This window comes from Felis catus, chromosome E1 (assembly GCF_018350175.1).
Source record: "Felis catus isolate Fca126 chromosome E1, F.catus_Fca126_mat1.0, whole genome shotgun sequence".
Classification (NCBI taxonomy): domain Eukaryota; kingdom Metazoa; phylum Chordata; class Mammalia; order Carnivora; family Felidae; genus Felis; species Felis catus.
Genome location: NC_058381.1, coordinates 40,700,334 through 40,723,358, shown reverse-complemented (window position 1 = coordinate 40,723,358; position 23,025 = coordinate 40,700,334). Strand labels below are relative to the sequence as shown.

Genomic DNA, 23,025 nt, shown 5'->3' with positions numbered 1-23,025 from the left:
CACCCACTGAGCCTCTCCCAACCTTCTCTAGCCAGTGGTGGGTGTGGTTTCTGCTCCCTTAGCACTGCCATAGGCAGAGGCCTTTCAAGAAGCCTACTGAGGAGGACACTATTTTACTGGAGGAAAGGAGTAGATCCTTTCCAAATTCACTTGTCCCCTTCTTTAGTTCTCAATTAAAAAGTTTTAACCTCAAACTCCTCCAATTTAATTTAACCTCAGAAAACCCCGGTTTTATTCAAACCCACGAATACTATTGGTTCGAGTTCCCAGTCCAGACTGCATTCGGCAAAACAAGCGTGCCGAGCAGGGTGTTTCCATAAAGGATGAGTACTGGGGACACTATGGAGCAGGGACCTCACCCTGAGAGCTGCCTTATAAACTCCAGGGCAGGGTCTGGGGCGCCGTGCCACCCTTCCTAGGCTTAATGCTGAGATGGCACTCCCAGGCAGCTGACATGAAAGCAGCCTCATTAAAGGGTCAGCGTCATTAGGGTGATGAACCAGTTGTTGCTTGGAGATCCAGTGGGGATGAAAGGCGCGGGGTGAAGACGCCCTGCGTTCCCCTGGCTTGGTTGGGCAGGGCTTCCAAGGGCCGATGAAAGCTAGGGGAACTGGGCTCAAAGTGTCTCTTCTTGCCTTTCCCGGTAGGAAGCTGTGAACACACTCCAAGGTCAGGAAGGTAGTAGTGGGGGCTCTTTCCCTCCAGAGTCCTGGGTCACCGAGTCCCCAACCCAACCCAGACTCTACTGAACCTTACTGGAGACTCTCTAGGATTGGAAGTTGCTATGGCAACGAGGCTCTCAGAATACTGAGAAGAGCTCAGGCCTAGAGAGGCATCACCCTCTTGTACCCCTCACTTCCGACGCACGGGTAAAGTGGCGCCTCCTACGCACAGGAACCGTCCCTGGGCCACCGGCCCGGCACGGAGACCACCGTGGACCTCCGGAGGCGGGAGGCCTCTCTGGCCCCAAGCGGAGCCTCTCGATGGTAGACGGGCCCGAGGGAGCCCCTCTGGGCGCAACGCCGCCGAGCGGCTCGATGCTCCAGCCGGAAGTGCTCTTCACCGCCTGCCTCCCACCCGCCTCTTTGGTCCCGGCGGTAAGATGGCGGCTGCCGCGGAGTGCGATGTGGTAATGGCGGCGACCGAGCCAGAGCTGCTCGACGACGAGGAAGCAAAGAGGTAACCGGGTAGCAGGGTAGTGGAAGGGGCGAGCTTCAGCTCCGTGGCCCCGGGAAACCCGTCCCTTCCGTGATGCAGCCCGTGTTGAGGCGACGCCCCGCCCTCCGCGACCCCCCCCCCCCCCATCTGAGATAAGTCCGGATGGACCCCCTGAAGGGGCGCTCCCGGAGGTCGGCCCTCCCCTCCTGCTTCCGCCTGGCTGGAGAGCTGAGGCACGGCCTGGTTCTCCAAGCAGGGAGCAATGTCGCCTTTAGTGTAGAGGCCGGGTCTCGGAGGGGACCTCAGAGGTCTGTTGTGGGATGGGGGAGGCTGCGCGGCGACGATGACGACTTCCTTACATCGCCCCCGACCCCCGCCTGCTCTTGTTAACTTCTGTGCATTGTTGTCTATCAGCACTTTGCATCTCCGAAGCCCGTGTTCTCCTCACCCCCTCTCCTCAGTAATGTATCCCAGCGACCACGAGCCTAGGTCCGAGCGTGTCTCCATTATTGACCTGGTGCCCCCTCCCCGTACCCCAGAAATCGGAGATGAGAGAGAAAGAAGGAAGAGTGAGGGGTTTGTCTCATGCTCTACACGTCAAACTCCGGCCCTTCCGTCCTTCCGGAGTAAGATCCTCATTCTTCCCAGGACTGTTCTTTCTTAAGTTAAGCACTAGAGAGGAAGGCAACTGCTTGGGCGCTGTTGGCACCGCTGGGCCGCCGCAGTGGCTCGAGATTGCCAGTCTGGACTAGCCAAGGGAGCTGCTGAGTGAGTGGTTTTCGAGAACACTCTGGATTCTGGCTATAGCTAAGGCAGGTTATTGGAACACAGTTGTGGGTAGTCATACTTGTCCTAATCCTGAAGGAGAATTAACGAAATGGTTCTGGAAGCGCGGGGCCCTTTCCTTATCAACTGCAGATTAATTGACTACAGTGCCCTCAGTCTCCTTCCCTTGTCTTTCTTATCTTTGTACCAAACCCTGTCTGTATGGCTTCATTCTGGCTGCCTGAGATCTGAAACCAGGGTTCTGAGGATTTTTTATTATCCAAGTTAAAATACGGGGAGGTACTCAGGGTGGCAGAATGAATAGTTCTCAAGCTTCAGGGTAGTTTGCTGCAGCCTGTGTCTCAAGGTCTGTTGAGAACTGAGAGGCTTGACACAGTGTTGTAGTAAGTCCTTGGGACGATCAGAGAAGGCAGGACACCAGAGTCTCTAGTCTCTTTCTCTTCTTGGTTTTGAGTTTTCACAGCGTACCTATTTCTCAGGTGTTGAGGATTAGGCATCATTAAGGAACCACACAACGGGAAACAACCGCCCCCTCCCTCTCCCATACATACCGAGCTTACGTTAATTGCAAGGATTTACTTTACTTGGGATTGTGAAGAATTCACTGGGTTTTTTGTTTTTGTTTTTGTTTTTTTTTTTTTTTTTTTGGTGCTGTAGAGACTTGGGCTATGTGTAGTAATTTGAAAAAAACCTTCTCTTACATAATATAGATTTCTGATGTAGGGACTGTCCCTAATTTGGGTTTTACTTCAAAGCCCTCTATCTGAAGCAGGTCCTTTTCCTTAAAAAACAAAAACAAAAACAACACACAGCCTTAGAGGATATTCTAACATAAAATTATAGTAAATGAACCTGAAGATACATTAAGAAACACAAAATGGGTGATGCTGTAATGTGACCACATCACACAAAAACATGGTATTTGGTAGAAGAGGTGTCAATGTAGGTTAACTGCCTTATTACATGAAATTTAAGGTGTCATCGATTGTAAAACGCACACTTGTTTTATCTGCCACTAAGAAAAGATACATCCTTGCTAAATAGACTTCCATGTTACACATATTTATATGCTCTCTTTTAGATACGGCTAAAAATGGATATTTATATCACTTATGTGAGCCAATCAAAAGGAAAGTATAGTGAAATTAAAAAAAAAAATTACAGTTTGACTTTCTGCCATATAAGGCATCCTTGGAGAGTAAGTAAGCACTGGAATCTAAGGAAAAAACCATGTTATGTATGGTTTTCCAGTGCTGAAAATGGAGTGATGATGTAGAAGTTTTGGAGGAAGGTGGTTTTACATTTTTCATGTGTCCTGGAATCCTGTGTACCCATAGCAGAAGGCAGGGATAGTAACATCCCTTACAGATGCCCTTTACTATCTGGCTTGGTTAGTCATTTGGCCAAGTTTGTGTCTCTTATTACAGTCCTACTACCAGTTCACTTGGGGACACCGGAGTTGATGGGTCTCTTGGGTTGTTTTTGTGAAGTCCAGCAAGGAATCCTTCCTTCTGTGCATCTTGGTTCAAGGGCTTGCTGCTGCTGCTAAATTGTTATGGTCCCACAGCGGCAAAACGAGAGGAGCTTTCAAGACTTGGGGCCTCATGGTTGCAGCATTTTAAAGGGCTACATGTTTTATTTCATTAACTAGTGTCTCTAGAGAGAAAAGAAATGTACTTCAATTTTTTTTTGCTTGTCACTCTGACAGAGTTCTTTTTCCTCCATAGCAGCTGAGAGGCTAAAATAAAAGATGTATTAGTTGGCATCCAAAATAGATCAGGGTTCTGAACATGAAGATTATTTGTTTCTCTTTGCCCACCAAAACAGATAAAGCTACTTGGGGAGCCAGAGAGCTAAATTTCAGAGGTTTTACAATTCAGCTAATTTAATTTAACTTCAAGCCTTACATTTTCCTGGGAAGATGCTGATTGCTTTATGTAATGTATGAATACCGGTCTTGAATGAAGGCTGTCTGGTCACATTTCCTGGGCTGGGGAGGTCACCGTAGGTAGTCTTTATTATGGTAACATCGAAGGATTTCAAGTTGTTCCTCCACAGAGGAAACACTTCTGTGTCTCAGCGTATATCAGGCATGACTGGACAGTAGGGTCTAAAAGAAAACAGAAGCCATAGATTTAGAAGACAGAACATCCTTTTCTGATTCTTTGATAATCTTTTCCATATCTGTGTGAATGCACGCAAGAACATGAGGTCCCTTCTTAGTATCCAGGATTGTAAGCTCTGTAGAGTTTGCTTTTTATTTCTCTTCCTATTGCTGCTGGGAAGCACTGAACCCTGAATCCATATCCCAGGGTCTGCAGTAGGTGCTATTTATTTTACTACAGATTCCTGGCACATTTTGGTGTTTGTGGCCATAGCCGAAGAGCTTGTAGCGTTCGTTGTCTTCCCCAGCTCTTCTTCCTCACTTTGTTTTAAATTCTTAGACATTTGTCTCTCTAAACTTTGTCTTCAAGGTCATGAAATGAAGCTAGACATTTCAGTAAGCCTGCAAGCTGAATGGGATATTATCTTTGACCTTAAACCCAAATCAGTGAAAACAGTGTTTGCAGCCTTCATTTTCATTTTGGTATACTCTTAAGTGCGGGGTCAGTGATGAAGAAATGAGAGGCGGGACAAATAAGTCATGGTTAAGGAACGGATAAACCTAGGAATACAGAATCCCAAACCAGCAAATTAATTGAATCTGATTTTAACAAGTGGCAAAATTGTTAAATCAGGGGCACGTGGCTGGCTCAGTGTCACTTTTGATCTCAGGGTCGAGTTCAGGCCCTACATTGGGTATAGAGATTACTTAAAAATAAAATCTTTGAAAAAATTGTTAAGTCATAACTAGAGCAAAGGTAGAGCACAGAGGAAGGGTCTCTGTCCTTGCTGCTTTAATTCAGGTCCACATACTAACCGGAACCAGATACCAACCAAACTGAGCCAAGTTGAGTGGCAGTTGCTCTAGTGTCTAGTCCGTTCCAACGACCTTAACTCTGATTGGCTTAAAACCCAGGCCTTTTGAACATTCTAGCCAATCAGGGATGAGTGTAGTCATCGAAGCTAGTATTTTAAAAGTTTTTAAAAGCTGAGTACTGGGCACTTGCCTTTGCTTTTTTTCTCTAGGACTTTAGAAGATTGGAGAACAATGGTCAGCGGCTGCCTAGGTGCCTTGTGGTCTGATGCGCAGTCCCTCTGAGAGCCCATTTCTCCCTTACTCCACTAATGTTTGGTCCCTTTTCTTCAGTGCTGAGTGATGTGGAAGTTACTTAGAGGTCGTTCCAGGTATTCTTTTAAACTGTCTGAATTTCAGCAGTAAGACCGGATTCGTCGTGCAAATTATCTCAGTGTTTATTCATTTTATTGGATTGACAATTTGTTTTCTTCCCCATCCACATCAAAATAACAGTTCCTCTGTTTTATCCCACCATTGGCAGGGGGATGAATGTTTGAGGCTTTTGAGAATGAAAATATGAGGAGGAATATTTGACTTTCAAAGTCTAATTCTGACACCTAATATTCTGGTGTTGTGTGACTTAAAGTTTTTGTGGGGAAGCTAGATTGTCAGATCAACAAAGTGTTAACCATTTCTTCTGATTCTATTGTTAGCCTTTGGGGGAGGGGTGTATGAGGCAAGCAGCATTTTCTCTTGTTTTTGGTCTCTCCTGAGTTTTTCCTCTGGCAGTTGGAGATAGTCAACCTCCTGTTAAAATAAGGAACCAAGAGAACTCTGGAAGCAACATTCCAGTTGACAACCTAGACCCCGCACTCTGGTTTTCATCTCTACCCACTCACTCCCTCCCCTCCCCCCAAGAAAAAAACCTCAGCAGCTTTTTTCTTAATTATAGTTCCTAAGTTCTAGATTTTTGTTGTGTACTAATGTCCCCATGAGGGAAGTAGTGGATCTCACAGAATGGGGAACCAAGGGATAGAAAACGGTGGGTTTGGGAGTGTGTTATGAAAACAAGCCTCTGGCTATTGCTGAAAGGCCAATGCCATGTGGACTCAAGAGTGGCTTCTGAGAAGCTTGTTTCTCCAGGTCTCCTCTCCCCCGGAGTAAAGAAGATCAGGTAGATGCCACAGATTGTGATACCTCCCATTTAAGGAACTAGCATAAATGTATTACGGTTGAGTCAGCTATTTCATATGACTATCTTTTCTGCCTGCATTAATGGGATTTCCATCTGGATGGATCCATTAGTTGGTTGCCTTTCCCCCCCCCACTGAATAAGACATTGCCAACTCCATGGTGTTGCCTGGTGTCCTTCCCTGCTTGAGCAGTAGAGAGTGCTACTGCCTTGTGTAGCCTGTATCTGTGACTCCGCTTGGTGCCTCTTGGTCCCTTCTGGTTCTGCCCCAGTTGAGGCTTCCCCCTGAATGTCCAGAAAGAGAACACTTTGAACTGGTATGTTGTTAATGAGTTTTCTTCATCTCGATCTCCTCTCTTTTAGGAGAAGGCTGGGTATTTTAATTGTGCTTTAAAGTGAAAGCAGAAGCTGTTTATTCTAAAGCAAATTGGGTAAAGGATGCTGGGTAGCCCACTTTTACCAACTGGTAGCCATTGGACAGCCCACCCTCTGTTTTCGCTGGACCATTATGAAGCCTTTATTCACACTCAGCATATAGCGCTTGCATTTAGCAAGCACTGAATCTGTGGAATTGTTCCAAGTCATATGTGGCTTCTGCCTATAAAACTTGTCGCTTCATCCCTAGACTAGTTACAAAAGAAAGAACAGTTTACTCATTTGGTGAGATGGAATAAAAATAAGGCTCCTGGGCTCTTTTTACTTTATTGTCGTGGAGGTCAGGGAGAGTACAGCATGAAACAGGCCCATGACATGTCTTCGGGGACAAGAGGTCTTGGTCTGTGGGAAGGAGGAAGGAATTTCTACTCTGAGACTGGCCAAGATCCCGTAAATTCTAAAGGGTGGAGGACATTTCTAGATCAACGGGCAACTAGTAAACTTGACTGAAAAAAAGAAATGGGTGCAACAATCACAGAGTGAAGGTGACATTTTGCAATTAGTAATTATAATAAGATTGCATAAAGGTTGATTTATGGGCAATATAAAGTATTGTTAGTAGATATCTTTTTTTTTTTTTTTTTAACGTTTATTTATTTGAAATAGAGTGCAAGTGGGGGAGTGGCAGAGACTGAGGGAGACAGAGAATCCGAAGCAGGTTCCAGGCTCCAAGCTGTTAACGCAGAGCCTGATACAGGGCTCAAACCCACCAACTGTGAGGTCATGACCTGAGTGCAAGTCAGATGTTTAACCAGACTGAGCCACCCAGTCGCCCCTAGATATCTTTTTTCTAAGATTCCTTCTGCCAATAAAATAGTCTCCAAAATCAAAGGCCCTGAAACACTCCTTTGCTCTAAGAAAAGAAATCATCTTGTCCTGAGTTGTAATTTTAGCATTTAGATGTTTCTTCCACATTAAGGGTAGCAGAATACGTCAAGAAAATGCAAAAAAAAAAGAGGTAAAAAAAAAAAAAAAAAGATTTCAAGCTTCTGCATTTCTTTTGATTTAAACTATTATAAATGGTTTTTGGAGAACTGAATGTTATTAAAAGTATATTATTGTAGCCAAATACTTGAAATAGATAAAAGCAGTCTGGTATGTTTTTGTCATACAAAAATCAGATTAGTGTTTCCTAGGTTGCAAATATTACAGAATAGTGACCTATGTTAGTCTGTATTTTTCATGCACTGAGGTAATTAAATCTTAAAATGATACGGTACAAGTGATGAAGCATCTCATCCGTCTTTTAATAATTCACAAATACTGAAACATGAAACAGTTCCAAAGAGAGCCAAGTCATTGAGGATGTTTCAAAAACTGCCACCCAGTGAATCCTGCATTAATGAAAGCGGATGAGTAAAATTCTCTGCATAACTCTTTCATTGCTAAAAGACAGACTACTTTGCCTAAGGCAAAGATCTTGTTTAAGTGTTCAAGTTGGAATATTTAGAGAGAAAATGAAGATTTTTGTAGAGCATCTAATTGGGGTCATGTTGCAATGTCAGCTGCAGTGTTTTAAGGTATGTTTAATTTAGCTGAGCTGTAAATGTGCAAAGTTGACTGGTGATTGTAAGCCCTAGTTGTCTGACTCGATCACATAATGCTGAGCCCTACTAAGACCTGTGTGATACCAAATGATTCCCTTGGCCTTTTGTTGGAGTAATTAGCATCTGTGATGCTAAATTGGGAGAGAGAGTATAACTGCATGATCAGAGGACACACAGATTTTTCACACGTGTGTAGTGTAGAAGAGCAGGTTATGAGGCTGCAGTTTTCTGAAGTTTGATGAAGTTATTTCCAAAAAATAAATACATTTTAAAAAAGCAAAGCAGACTAAGAGCAGAATGTAGTCTGCTTATCTGTATGTTTGAGAGAAGGCCTGCCGGGCCCTCTGGTGCGATCCTGTTGTTTGGGACCCTCCCTATAACCTCCAAAGAGGATAGAGAGTTTTGAAAATCTTTCAGTGGCTCTTTTCACAGGAATTTGTTGCTGGCTGTTAAAGGGAAAGGACTGGTTTGGTGGAGGCTAGAGTCTTTCTTTCCCTGTGTCTCCTGGTGAGTCAGAGTGGCGAAGCTTATTCTGCTTAGAGATTGGGTGGGAAACTAGATAAATTAGTTTTAATCTAAAAACCTTGATGCCAGCTGACAGGATCTAGTGGGCAAGAAACACCAGACTGTTGGAGTTAGGGAACGTGTGCAGCTGCCTTGGATGCCTCTCCGGCTCTTCCTCTGCCGAAGGACATGTGATAGTATCACCATAACCACTTCAGGAGGCCAGGGTCTTCCTTGGAAATGCTTTGAAAATCTGAAAAAGCACTAGAGATACAGTGTGGCTGTTAATAGCTCCATCAGGTCAGTCAGTTAGGGCCAAGTCTATATTTTGATGTGATATTATATTTCAAGGTTTGATCTGAGTTTCGTTTTGTGGCCTTAGAAAATAATTGGTAGCTTAATTAGTCCCTTTTGGAATCCTTTCCTCTTTTTGGTTAGTCCAGGTGAGCCTAATTAATCCTAATTCTTCTTTCTCAGTGCCCATGTGTCTTGGTAGGTACGTGTTGTAACCTCACTTTGTTACCCATCGACTCTGGCAGCGAGCGGTGTGACAGATACCAGTGCCAGATTGCCCTCAATTCCGGTGTTAACCAGCTCTTCTCCTTCTTTTCCAGTCCCACGCCTTTGACATCTCATCCTTCAGTCCCTTTGCTGTAAGGGCAACTTGAACAAGCTTCAGCCCTTTCTCAGACTCCCAGGGCAGGACTTGAATGGATTTGACCCTGGAATTGTTCCTGATGCAGCCTTGTTCAGTTCTTGCTGCTGCCATGCTGGATTCCAAAGATCCACTTTTTCCTCGACTGGTCTCACAGGGTCAGGCCCATTGGTTAAAGCTTGTCGCGTACTTGGTGGGGAGGTTCAAAATGGAGGAGGGACTCCACTTTGGGAGTTGGACCTGGAGGCAAAAAATAAGCCTTCAGCCTAAAAGCACTAAGTGCCCATTGTTTAGGCAGCTGTTAATCAACCATGTTTCTATGAAAATAAGTCCTTTTCATGAGGCAATTGTGTGGGAATAGCTAATTCTGGCCTGATGCTGTGCAGTGTGAGGTTAAAAACATGGTAACTTGTCACAACACAATTCTTCTTGTTCTTTCTGCTGTGGGCTGACTCTACATTACTCGCTTTGTTTGCTCTAGAATGGAATCTACTCACCATTTACTAAAATGAAATGCATTTCTTGGGGGAGGCAAAGTCCAGTTCACTAGGTCTTGCATCTTAAAGAGAAAGGAGCCCTGCTCTCTGTGACTAATTGTTAGGAATGTCATTTAGCTTGTTTAGATCCAGATTGTAGTCCTGGAGTTGGATTTTACACGCTGTGGCTGTTATATGTCTTAGTTTGAAGACATTCACGCTCGTGGCCCATGTCTTGTTCCTAGCAAGACAGATTAATTTTTAAAGTCTTAGTTAGGCAATAGATAGAGATGAGCATTAGAGAGAAAGCTAAGCGTAGTAGATAGCACAGTGCACAGGCTTTGAAATCTGACAGGTGTGGCTCCACATCCTGACCTTGGGCCAGTTTTTAACCTCTACCCCTTATTTTACTCCTATGAGAAAGGGGAATAATGTGAAACACCTGATGGGAAGATGACATATGGAAAGTACCAGACTTCAGTAATTATACTGACTTTCCACAGAAATCATCCTTTGCCTTTTTACTAAAAGCCAGTGCTGAACTTCCTTGTACCCATGGGTGTTAGTGTTTCAGGAAAGACAGAGCACCTTTCTGTAGCTCTGCAGATTGCTTCACCTTTGACTAACAAGCTTTATACCGCTGATACAGTGTCTGTTCACGTGCCCGGATGCCTTCGGCTTTCCTCTAGGATTTGCGTATTCTTAGCCACTAGCCTAAAAGAGAAGGCTAGATCTTTTCAGGTACATCTTCAGTGTTCCCTTTGAATTTACCACTTCATGTCTTCACAGTGGTTTGACTCAGCTTCTGGCATCAAGGGTTGGGGAAACCCTTTCTTCAGATCTCTTGGCATGTCTGCTCTTAAAAGATAGGCTCCTCATAGTTTTTATAGTGCCTTGCTTAATTTATAGAGTTATAGGATGGTGTCTGCCATGTAGAAAGGTTGCAGTTGGTCCTGTAAATCTTGCAGCTGGGGGATCCTTCTTGAGGACTTAATAGCAGATGGCCTCTTTACAGCATTGTGACAGTGGCGTAATAAAATTATTCAAACAGATTCATGTCCATCACAGTTCAAATCTGTCAGCATTTGTAGATCATTCCCATTTTCTTTCTCCTTTCTTCTGGCAGCCTTTTCATGTTAGTAGGGCCTGCCAGAACAGTGATGGAGAAGAATAGAAAGGGAGAGGGCCTCAATTTAAAAGGAGAGCAGCTTTGCTACTTTGTAGTTTAAAATATGTAAATAAAAAAATCACAAATCTTCCCAATGCTGATGTCTGTAGAATCAAGCTGTAAACTCCCATACCATCACCAAAGTTAAGAACTAGGTACTTTTGTCCTTGCTTCCCTTGAACTGGGTTCTCTTGTGTGTGTGTGTGTAGAGGACAGAAAAAGAAACAGATTCTTATAGCAAAAATGCTCAGATATTTAGTTATATTGCAGTAATCATTTTGGTAAAGAATTATCTTTGCCACTCAAAGATAATTGAGTCATTAGAATGATTTGGGGTATCTTTGATAGAGGTTAGTAGTTCTTTTGAAACATTGTTGGTCATGTCTTAATTCTAGTTCCTTGGTCTGGAGTATAATTCTCACATAACATTGTTCCTTTTGGAAAGAACAATTTGTCTAATGGTACAGCTTCAAAAAATGGATCTTGGAGTAGGGCAAAAATTCTGATACTACCCACTTGGTGGTTATACAAGGTACAGTAGGAACGGTATAGGGGGCAGTAAGAACCCACCCAGATGTGATAGGCAGAGAGAGTGTCAGTAGATGGGTACTTCTCAAAGCATATCCCCGGCAGGCTGTACCTCGTATGTCCCTGTTACCCACGTTCTTGGTCTCTGCTGTCACTCAACTCCGTCCTCCATCTTAAACATCAATATGCTCTGCTTTTAACTCCTTTGCCACCTGCTTTTGCTCTGCCTGTCCTTTCAGTGACAAATGCATGAGCCAGTTTTCAAGAGAACAGATCATTAGAACTCTAAAGATGTGACCCATTTCACATTAAGAAGTCATTGCCCCAGAATGGAATGATCTGTAACTGATTTTTTATGGTTGCTAAAGAGGCAGAAGTTGTGGCACAGTGGAAAGGAAATAAATAGAAAAATTCTGGGGCTCCTGGCTGGCTCTGTTGGAGGAACATGCAACTCTTGATCTCGGGATCACGAATTCAGGCTCCATGTTGGGTGTAGAGATTACTTAGGTGGGTAGGTAGGTAGGTAGGTAGATAGATAGATAAACTTTAAAAAGTTTTTAGTTTCTGTGAGAGGATGTCTAAATTTGCCTGTTGTATGGGGTGTGACTGTAGGCCAGAATAGTGAGGAAAGGCAGGCAACACAAGAGAGGTTTTCTTCATTTAGTTTAAACGTATCTGACCCAAAAAAGCCCCCCAAAAAAACAGCATCGAACAAATCTATAAATTCCTTCAAGTATCGCACTAACTTTCAGCTCAATATGCCCAGAGCTGTAGACCAAAGATTGCTCCCATGAGATTACAGAGGTTATTCCCTGTGTAAAATAACGTGCCCTTCTTTCTCTTTCCTTTTCAGGGAAGCAGAGTCTTTCAAGGAACAAGGAAATGCATACTATGCCAAGAAAGATTACAATGAAGCTTATAACTATTATACAAAAGCCATAGGTGAGAAGGACCTACTGCCTATGCTGAAAGATAAATTTGCTGAATACCATTATAAGTAGCCCCTCTCGAAGAAGTAGCCTTTGGCGTAGTGGGTTCATAACTGTTATGAACTCTTTTGGACTTAATGGCATGTGAACTCTTTTGGACTTAATGGCTTCATGAGGGATGACGCTTTCTAGCTCAAATGGGTAGTTTAAAGGCAATTCCAGAAATTCTAGATCTAATGGCCAAAAGATAACCGCCTAAATGCATCTCAGCCATTTCCAGTTCATTTAACTATCTTAGAAAATGGCCCTTGTAGATATTATCAAGCCTTAACTACTTCCGTGCTCAATTTGCCAGCATATTTTAATCCCATGTCAGCATGTTTCTCACCTAACTTGCTTACAGGTTCTCTACCCCTAATTCAACAAATGCAAATTCATTTTCATGTCTTATTACATAAAATACAATTCATTAAGAAGATGAATATGCTGACATCTCCCAACTTTATCCTGAAAAGATAATCAGAGCACTTTAAAGCTAAGTGTAAATTATTTTTAAGCAACTTCCTTTTTCATTGGTTGCACCATTGCTGCTGTCCATTTGCACAAGTAGTCAAAAATTTGGCCATGGCCTTTTAAACAGAGTATGTCAGCATTCCTGTTAGAGTTTGATTGCCTTGATACAGTTCTGAGGGAGATGGCCCTGCAGTTTTTGAGGCAGTGACTTGGCTAAGCTGTATTTTACTTTCTTCTGCTCTTCCTGTAGATATGTGTCCTAAAAATGCTAGCTATTATGGGAATCGAGCAGCCACCTTGATGATGCTTGGAAAGTTCCGGGAAGCTCTTGGAGATGCACAGCAGTCCGTGAGGTTGGATGACAGTTTCGTCCGGGTACGTGATGTGACCACTTGGCTGGGGCAGAGGGGCGGTGGTGGGGGGGGGGGGGGGAGATTGGGGAGAAATGGTTGGGGAAGGATCAGCTGGGGAGGACCGGTTGTTTCAATTAAATTCTCTGTCCCAGAGCTTCTCAGTCTAGACACTGTAGACATTTGGGACCAGATCATTCTTTGTCATGGGGGGCTATCCTGTGCATTGTATGATGTTTAGCAGCATCCCTGGCCCTTAACCACTGGGTATAAGTAGCACCCCCCCCCACCCCCACCCTGGCCCCAGTGGTGACAACCAAAAATGTCTCTAACATTGCTAACCATCTAACCATACCATGGAGGGCAGAATCTCCCTTGGTAAGAACCACTGCTCTGGCCATTTTCATCCCATGTCGGTTTTCTGTGGGTGTTTCTTGCTGTTGTTGATTGCTTTTTGCTTGGCCAATCATGCTCCTTTTCTTCCCTCTTTCTGTTTCTTCTAGGGACATCTACGAGAGGGTAAATGCCACCTATCTCTAGGGAATGCCATGGCGGCATGTCGTAGTTTCCAGAGAGCCCTAGAACTGGATCACAAAAATGCTCAGGCACAACAGGAGGTATGGTTCTGATCTTGTGTGTAGGGAAAAAGACAATGTGGTATAGTGACCTGAAAGTCAGAACTGAGAGCTGGAAAAAAAGAACTGAGCTGGTTTCACTCCTGCCATCGGCCACACCTGGCTAACTGTAGGCAGTCTCATAGTCTGTCTGAGGCTTGATTTTGTGTATGTAGACAGTTTTGAGTATGATTTATAGGTTTAGGAATCTGTGAAAATTGGAGGGTTTCTGAGATTCCTGGGGTGGGCAGATGCTGCAAGGAACTGATTTGAATGAAGTTGAAGAATCTGAGTAAATTCAAATCCTGATTAAATTGGTAGCAGCTAAAACATGTTTTAGTTCCGTTTCCATATATACCCTGTTTACCTCTGGTTGCATTTTAGTGAGAATCTGGAAACTTCTGCTCGACCTCTGACAATGCCTTGCCCTTATTTTATATCTTTCAAGGCATGATTCTTGTATTCTTGACTTTAAGTTCAAACTGAGGGTGCAGGTTGGGCTTTACCCTTTTAGCTGCATCTTCACCAACTTGATTTGTAAAGTCTGTGGTTCTGATTTTCTTGAACTAATAATTCATCAAAGCCTTAATTTTTGTGTTTGTTGAACCTATAACTTCATTAAAACTTTCCTTATCTGATTTTCTGGTATAGTTCAAGAATGCTAATGCAGTCATAGAATATGAGAAAATAGCAGAAACGGATTTTGAGAAGCGGGATTTTCGGAAGGTAAAGTATAACTATGGGGAGATCTCACCTACCCTTTGTCACAAGGTTTCGTGTGTGTGCGTGCGTGCGTGCGTGTGTGTGTGTGTGTGTGTGTGTGTGTGTGGTATAGTACACAAGATCCAGAATAATCAGTTACCACTTTATTTTGACTTTTTTTTTCTTTTTTTTTTTTTTCTCTCTCTTTTAAAGACTGTTTTTTTTTAAGAGCAGTTTTAGGTTCACGGCAAAATTGAGAGGAAGGTAAAAAGAGTTCTCCTATGCCCTCTACCCCCCCTCCCCACATACATAGGCTCCCCCATTATCAACATTCCCCCACCAGAGGTACGTTTGTTACAGTCACATTTTTGACAGTTGTGAATAGAGCTGCTCTAAACATCTGTGTGCAGGTTTTTGTGTGAGCATAAGTTTTCAGCCCTTTTGGGTAAATACTAAGAAGTGCAGTTGCTGGATCGTATGGTGGAAGTATGTTAAGTTTGCAAGAAACCACCCAAATGGCTGTACCATTTTGTATTCCCGCCAGCAATGAGTGAGAGTTCCTGTTGCTCCACATCATCACCAGCATCTAAAAATTTTGGGGGCCAAGGTACTTATTTTCTTAATAATATTTGGCTTTATGATGAAAAGCAATAATAGTTTACTTGAGTTTGTTCCTGGTTTTGATATAAGATGGTAGCCTAAAAGTGTGCTGCTAATAGAGGAAGCACTGGTTGGAATTAAATATTATGTTTGGATAATCCATTTTTATTTAAATAATGGGAGCTAGCTCTAACTCTTGCTTTATGTGAACTGGATGCAGCTGTAACTAAAAAGTAGAGGCTCCTTTTAGATTCATGAACAGTGTATGTAACCTGTCATGCTTTTTAAGTTTTTATTTAGAGAGAAAGCGTGAGTGGGGGAGAGGCAGAGAGAGAGACTCCCTAGCAGGCTCCGCATTGTCAGCGCAGAGCGCAGTGTGGGGTTCAAACCCACGAATTGTGAGACCATGACCTGAGCCAAAGCTGGAAGGTTCACCGACTGAGCCACCCAGGGGCCCCATTGATGTTAGGCCTTTCTATGAAAACCCACTAGTCTCCTTTATGGGGCCGTGTGACAGTCCCATGAAAATTAACGTGCCAAAAAGATTGCCCTGTCTGAAAACATGCGAAGGGTATAAAAGTTTGAGATATCTTTCTAGATCTTGTTTATAATAGTTATGCCTCGTCTGTATAGTTCTGAATTCCCTTCTTTAGGTGATATTTTGACGTAGCTTTCATTAGTTTCAAAAGGGACGGTGAATGGCTCCCAAAAAAGTTAAAAACCACTGATCAGGATCAGTTTTCAGGATCACTTAAAAGAGGTTTGTATTGGATCGGTTGAGTGGTCGACCCTTGATTTTGGCTCAGGTCATGATCTCATGGTTGGTTTGAGCCCTGAGTCAGACTCTGTGCTGACGTTGTAGAGCTTGCTTTGGATTCTCTCTCTCCCTCCCCTGCTTGTGCTCATGCTCTTTTCTCAAAAATATAAAATAAACTTTAAAAATTAAAAAAAAAAAAAAAAGTTTGTATCATGCAGGGAACATGTGAGAATTTGCTCAGTGCTTTCTGTAAAAGGGACTCAATAAATGTTTGATAAAAGGATACAGTTAAGAATTATTCATAAGTCAAAAACTGTGCAGGTCTTTTATTTGGTAATAAATATTTCTGATTAGCTTCTGCAGAGTCCCAGCATTAACTTATCAGCATCCCTCTTCTGTCCATTGGTTTTAATAACCACAGTGTCTTTGTAATAACCACGGTGATTCATAAGTTTTTTTATTGTGTGTGTGTGTGTATCTGGAAAGCGATTCTGCCTTCTGTCATGTTTTCTGAGGTTTACATAGGCAAAAGCTTTGTCTCAAAAGGCAATCTTTTGAGTTTCTTTTCTCTCTTGCCCACTCTGGAGCCAGAATCCCCAGTTTGTGACAGAATCCTCTGTTTGTGACATCCCAGCCCCCCCACTGTAGCTCATGGTGATGTCACAAATGAAGAATTATGATCCTGGCAGGGGAAGCAGATGAACTTGGAAGAAACAAAGATCTTCTTTGCCTGCAGCTGTCCCTGGTCGTGGGGAGATGGGGGTGGGAAGTGAGGCACTGAGCTTCGGCTCACACTCCACTGACCCGATGGGCAGAACCATCTCCGCACAGAGCGTTGCGAAGGCAGCAGGGTGTGGCTGCTTACATTTGACTGCTTCACCTCCCCCCCAATTATTTTTCTGTCGAAGGGAGAAAAAGTCAGCACCGTGACTCTACTCTACATCATACCTAAAACTTCATACAGTCCTGGGACTTCCAGGATAGTAACCCGTGACCTGAAAGAGAGGCGCCCCACCACTGCTCTGAACCCTGCAAGGAGTCTTCCCAGTGGAGCAGAGCAGCTCGTGGGGTTTCCCTATTTCCACATATTTTCAAATTAAAATTTTTGAATAGGTGCCATTCATCGTTAAAAGAAGTGGAAACAGATACTCAGTGATAGGTATTCCCCCCGAACTTGATTTCCATCTGCCTAGTTCTCACCCACTAAAGTAACCACTGTTCTTGTTTCTTCTGTTCCCTTCCAGTTTAGTTGTACACATATAAGCAAAGAGAAGCATAGATTTCTAATTTTTTTTTTTTTTTTTGCATGAGAGGAAGGAAATAATGCTGTATACTGTTCTATACCTTTTGTTTTCCCCCCTCCCCCACTTAGACCTTGAAATCTTTATTAATATATGGAGAACGTCTTTATTGTATTTTAGAGGCTTGTAGTATCCCATTATATGAATGTCTAACCAGTTGCCTGTTTGCTGGAATTAGTCCTATTTCTGCTTCTGAGTTTTCAGACTTCATCTCTTCCTGATCCCCAGGGCCAGATTCTGAGAGGAAATGGGTGTCCCTTAATTCCACATTTCTCCTTTGGGTCATTTATTACTGGACAAGAAGGTGATTCAGCAAGGATCTCCCAGGAATAGCAGCTAACCCAAAACTGAAAGCTCAGAGAAAAACTTCTGAAAAGAGAAAAAGGGTGAGGGCGGGGGGCACCAATTTCTGCTCAGGTCATGATCTCACAGTCCGTGAGTTCGAGCCTTGCTTCGGGCTCTGTGCTGACAGCTCAAAACCTAGAGCCTGCTTCGGATTCTGTGTCTCCCTCTCTGCCCCTCCCCTGCTTGCGCTCTCTGTCTCAGAAATAAACAAACATTAAAAAAAAAAACGGGGAGGCACCTGGGTGGCTCAGTTGGTTGAGCGTCCAACTTTGGCTCAGGTCCTGATTTCTTGGTTTGTGACTTCGAGCCCCACGTTGGGCTCTGTGCTGACAGCTCAGAGCCTGGAGCCTGCTTCAGATTCTGTGTCTCCCTCTCTCTTTGTTCCTCCCCTGCTCATGCTCTGTCTCTCTCAAAAATAAAGTTTAAAAAATATTTTTTTTAAAGAGAAAATGGGAATACATGGAGAGTCTTTATCAAGCTGAAAGATTGAAGTAATCCCAGCCATGTGCATGTGTGAGAGAGAAAGAAACTTGCCTTTTAGTTTGTGTAGCAACATGTTGGGTGCAGTACTCTGATTAAGTCTATCAGGACCATTTAAAATGCGCCATTTTATTGGTATATTTTTGTACTAAGATAGAAGTGGAAGGGTGGCCACCAGGGTACTTAGTGAGACATGAGGCTCATGGCACAGGGAGGAAGGAACTGTGAGCCATTCTGATCATACAAGGAGTAATGAGTCTACATCAGGTTATTTGGGGTATCCTTGTCTTACATAATAGGCTAAACATGGTGAGTTAGGCAGAGTAGCAAATGAGTCTACATTAGCAGAATGTGATTCTGACCACAGTCCCTGGATATGATTCAGTGTGGAGGCAGCTTAGCATGGTGATTACAGTTACAGGCTCTGGAGTCTCAGTGTGAGACCCAATCCTGTTTCTATCACTTACTAGCTTTGTTGACCTTGAACACATTACTTTATTTCTGCATTTTCGTTTAGTTTCTCATTAACAAAATAAGGAACTTCATGAAATTACTGTATAAAATTGTTGTGAGCATTAAGTGGGTCAGTATATAAAGTACTTCATGTTTGCTGTCATCATCATCGTTTGGATCACCTGCTCTCCTTGTTTCAGTGGTTTAATCAAATGACTTAGATATGTTCCTAAACTCTGACATCACTTTCCTTTGAATCTGTTTGTTGCCTGTGGCGAAACTAAAATGAAGATGTTTCTGTACAGTCCAGAATGAAGAGAGTTATTTGCTTTCCTTCTCCCCATAGGTTGTTTTCTGCATGGACCGTGCCCTAGAATTTGCCCCTGCCTGCCATCGCTTCAAAATCCTCAAAGCAGAATGTTTAGCAATGCTAGGTCGTTATCCGGAAGCACAGTCTGTGGCCAGGTATGAAGTTGGGCCAGTTCGGCCTTGACACACCAGATACCACTGGACAGGTGCCGTCTGGCAGCTCTCTACAGCAGGAGCTACCGTATGTCCTGTAGGTAGGCCAGCTTGGGCTGATCAGTCCTTTGCAGGTCATATGGTCTCTGTTGCAACTGTTCACCTCTGCCACTATAGTGCAGATGTGGCCATCGATGATAGATAAGTGGATGATGTTGGTAGGTTTCAATACAATTTTATTACGTAAACAGTAGCAGGGAGGATTTGGTCCTGTGGGCTGTAATTTACCAACCACTGTTCTAATAAAGACTGAGATGCGTGAAGTGTATTAGAGATAAATATAGGTGGTTTATTTGGGGAAGGTATTGGGATCTGTCTACCTTTGGATACTTCCATACTAGACACATGGTCAGGAGAAAAACTGGCTATAGTAATCACAAATGTTAGCGTTGGTGGAGAGATCCAAACCACAGCTGAGCATGTCCCTTTACGGCTATTGCAGTGACATTCTACGAATGGATTCTACCAACGCAGATGCTCTGTACGTACGAGGTCTTTGCCTTTATTATGAAGATTGTATTGAGAAGGCGGTTCAGTTTTTTGTACAGGCTCTCAGGATGGCTCCTGACCATGAGAAGGCCTGCGTGGCTTGCAGAGTAAGTTCTAGGCCCCACATCTGAGTAGGAAAGAAAGCTTCCTTTTTGAGCCTTTAAGAAAGTCACAAATAGAAGATTCTAGGACCACATGAAATGTGAGCATGCTGGACATGCTTTTTCTACCTTGCCAGGATGCTTGGTCCTTTCCTTAGAAATTATTTCAGAACTACTTTTATTTGCCTAAAGGCAGATGTGATCATATATGATCCTCCTAATACTAGGTGTGTTTTGTTTTTTTTTTCTTCCCTCGGTAAAGAAAAAATAGTAATGCTTATTCTGGGAAGTGGAGGTAAACCCTGGGTGACACAGGTCTCATTGGTATTCTCTTGTAAATCTTGGTTTCCCCTGTCCACTCCGTAGGAAGCACTAGTGAACAGCAAATAGCCTAGGTGGTGGGGTTGGAGGGGAGGGGGATAAGGATCTGTAAGATGCTAAACAACAGGGATCTGAGAAATTGAAAATAGACTCGGGCCTCTCTGTACGGTGGTCTGAGATTTCCTGGATGTGAACTAACCTCCCTTTGCTTTTCCCTGTAGAATGCCAAAGCACTTAAAGCAAAGAAAGAAGATGGGAATAAAGCATTTAAAGAAGGAAATTACAAGCTAGCCTATGAACTGTACACAGAAGCCCTGGGGATAGACCCTAACAATATAAAAACAAATGCTAAACTCTACTGTAATCGGGGTACGGTTAATTCCAAGGTAAGCACTCGGTCTGGGTCTTGGGGCCCATGGAGATATGTTTAAGGGGCATCTTGGGGGGTCTGCTTAATAAGGACAAGCCACACGAAAGGAGAATAGTGGTTTTGGTTGAGATCTCAGCTTGTTAGGAACTTCCTTTTGAGAAGCAAGCTTTTACCTTTTTCCTAGAATTTCAGGGCACTTGAGGGACAGCTGGGAAGGATATTCCTATCTGGTCTTCCTCAAGATCCCTTCCTTCCACTAAGGGAATGGCTAGAGGCTTTGGGATAATTTTTTAAGCAAATATTGTTGCTGCTTTTTGCCAAAGCAAGTGATTGTGGCTTTCTCGGGAGTGATTTGGAGGAAATTAGAGTATGAAGCAGGCTTAGTTTTTTTTGTCCAGCATGCTCAGCTGAAAATGGTCTGAGCGCCCGCTGCAGTGCTGCATACCATGAGAAACCAGAGCAAGCTCTTGCTCTTGTAGCGTTCCAGTGGTCAGAAATCAGTGATTCTTACTCCTGTAGTTAGCCTTTTGGAGAGTGGAGGGCAGGAACCACCCTTACTATTTCCATGTCGTGTTTGGGCACCACCCTGGAATGGCAGAGGTGGCTTATCCTTGCCCGTAGGTGTGCCTGGCTTCCATCCCTTAGAAGAGAAACCAGTTTTGAACCCGGTGTCCGTAGCCCTCCGAGATACTGGAGGGCTTTCTCAGTGACCAGAAATGAGTGTGACAGGGGCCTGGTATGACTGATCCTCTTAGAATTGTGAAGCCGTGCTCACAGCTTCTGGGCTCCCTCAGTCACCGAAGGTGTGAAGTATGACTGCTCTCTCTCTCCTGAAGCTTAGGAAACTAGATGGTGCAATAGAAGACTGCACAAATGCAGTGAAGCTCGATGACACTTATATAAAAGCCTACTTGAGAAGAGCTCAGTGGTAAGTGGTGCTGGAGGGTGAGGGGAAGAGGGAGTTGCTGCCGGCCTGCCAGGGGGATTGCGTTATGGATGCTGAAGCAGCCCCAGGGATGTTGTGAGGTCATTTGGTCCTTCCCCCTGCCTCTAGGTGGGATTGTTCCAGCCCTAGACTCTCTTTATAGACCTCCAGCCGAGGAGATTGCACAGCTCCCTCAGTCTCCCATGCCTGTGTCTTACGCCCCTCACGGTCAGTAAGTTTCCTCTGATGCCTGACCCAAATTCCTTTTGTTAAAGTTTAAATCCATTTCCTTTGGAGATTGTATTTTGTATTGTACACTTTTGCTCTAACTTGGCACAGTGCTTGGCACACAGTAGGTGCTCACTCAATAAATGTTTTGTCAAATGAATGTATGTTGCTTGAAAGAGGAAGACAGAGACAGTTGAGAGTTTTGCTTCTCCTGTTTGTTCTGGGTTACAGAAGACAAAAAGGAGTTTAAGCTGGCTCAGCCTCCCAGCAGTATAAGGAAACCCTTTTTGAAATATCTCTGTGACTTGGAGACTGATGAGCCAGGATGTGCCTGCCTGGATCTAGTGCCCGGATTCGCCTTCAGAATCGGGGTGCTCCCCAGCTTACAAGTCCTTCTTACTCTTGGACCCACCAGACTCTTTTCTGCAGACAGGAACCTTAGCAAGGGCTAGGAGAGACCTCCCCCAAATCCATTTCTTCTTATTTCAGATTATTTCCCAGAGAAGAACAATTCTATCTTAAAATTCCAGAAGGAAGACCTATTTGTTGTATACTAATTCTCCAGCATTCGTTCATTCCGTTCCTTGTCCTGAAATGTCACGTCCAAAGAGGTGCTGCTACTGATGCCTGATGAGCCCTTCATCTTCAAGCTCCTCAGTCTCATTGGTGCAGGGTGTGGCCTGCCTCCCTTTTAGTTTTCCCAAAATGATCCACTTTTTTTGAAAACAGGAAAAGTGCTTCTGTATGTGGTGCTTTTTTTTTTTCCAAGTGGATTTCTAAGTAGATGAGTAAGTCTATCAAACAGAATCGTACACGGAATTGTATTATAGATCCTGAAACTAGCTGTCTATCATCTCATGTTTGCAAACTGCTGGCAGGCAACCATGGAAGCTTTGGAAGACAGCAAGTACCCTATGACCCAGCTAAAGACTAATGTTAACAGATCCAGAAGGCTATGTGCACATTTACTGTGATGTTATCTGAAAGAGCAAACAAGGAGAATCCCCTAAGCGTCTAGTGGGGCGGGGGTGGCTATATATATGACACTGTGTCAACTCAGTGGATACTCTGCTGTGTTTGAACAGAGAATGGGGAGAGAATATTCTTGGTTTGTTAGCAAGATAAAGGGGTGGACAATTCTATCTTGATATGTGTTCAGTAAAGAAAAATCAAATGGCTTTAATCAGACAACTGACAGCTTATCTTTGTGGTAGAAACAGAACTGTCCTCTGAGTGGCTCTGCCTTTGAGATCCCACCATGGGGCACAGCGTGCACTTTGGGGCACAGTTGGCCAAGAACTTGGCAAACAGTCCCCTCAAGCAGCTGGGACTGACATGAAGTAGTGGAGATTAGTTCAGGCCAAACCCTTACCAGAGTCCTGACTGCTACCTCAACTTATCCCTAAAGACGGGGAGATGCCAGATTTCTGCTACATCTCCCATCATGCATTGCAGTTTCCCATTTTCCCTAAAGCTCTACTTCTCTGCATTTTCTTCAACTTAAAAAAAATACTTTTAAAAAAATAGGTGTATAGTTTTCATACAGTGTTGTAATGTTTCAGGTGTATGACAATAGAAAAAAATTTAAATGGAAAGATGTCCTTGAATTTAAAAAACACGTTAAGTAAAAATGTAAATCATTGTAATAACAAGCTTGTTTAATACATTCCAAAAGGG

At 43.5% G+C, this 23,025-nt stretch overlaps 1 protein-coding gene and 1 long non-coding RNA gene across 5 annotated transcripts in view; one reads left to right on the top strand and one right to left on the bottom strand.

The window, feature by feature from the left end:
* The first annotated feature begins 913 nt into the window (after positions 1 to 913).
* DNAJC7 (DnaJ heat shock protein family (Hsp40) member C7) overlaps positions 914 to 23,025 on the top strand; it is a 29,106-nt gene continuing 6,994 nt past the window's right edge. For 2 of the 4 annotated variants that reach the window (XM_003996871.6, XR_006589835.1), the window contains exons 1-9: positions 914 to 1,179; positions 12,202 to 12,290; positions 13,041 to 13,165; positions 13,644 to 13,757; positions 14,406 to 14,480; positions 18,739 to 18,857; positions 19,357 to 19,510; positions 20,047 to 20,211; positions 21,032 to 21,123. In XM_003996871.6, coding sequence (XP_003996920.2) covers positions 1,103 to 1,179; positions 12,202 to 12,290; positions 13,041 to 13,165; positions 13,644 to 13,757; positions 14,406 to 14,480; positions 18,739 to 18,857; positions 19,357 to 19,510; positions 20,047 to 20,211; positions 21,032 to 21,123 — 1,010 coding nt within the window. In that variant the 5' untranslated portion in view covers positions 914 to 1,102. Of the gene's footprint in view, positions 1,180 to 5,073; positions 5,233 to 9,203; positions 9,335 to 12,201; positions 12,291 to 13,040; positions 13,166 to 13,643; positions 13,758 to 14,405; positions 14,481 to 18,738; positions 18,858 to 19,356; positions 19,511 to 20,046; positions 20,212 to 21,031; positions 21,124 to 23,025 lie in introns of those variants that run through there. The other 2 variants (XM_006940351.5, XM_006940352.5) reach the window with 2 other exon arrangements.
* On the bottom strand, positions 3,027 to 4,926 carry LOC109494374. Its single transcript, XR_006589836.1, has 2 exons — positions 4,865 to 4,926; positions 3,027 to 4,054 (listed from the first exon to the last, which is right to left on the bottom strand). It is a non-coding gene; the product is annotated as an uncharacterized LOC109494374 (long non-coding RNA).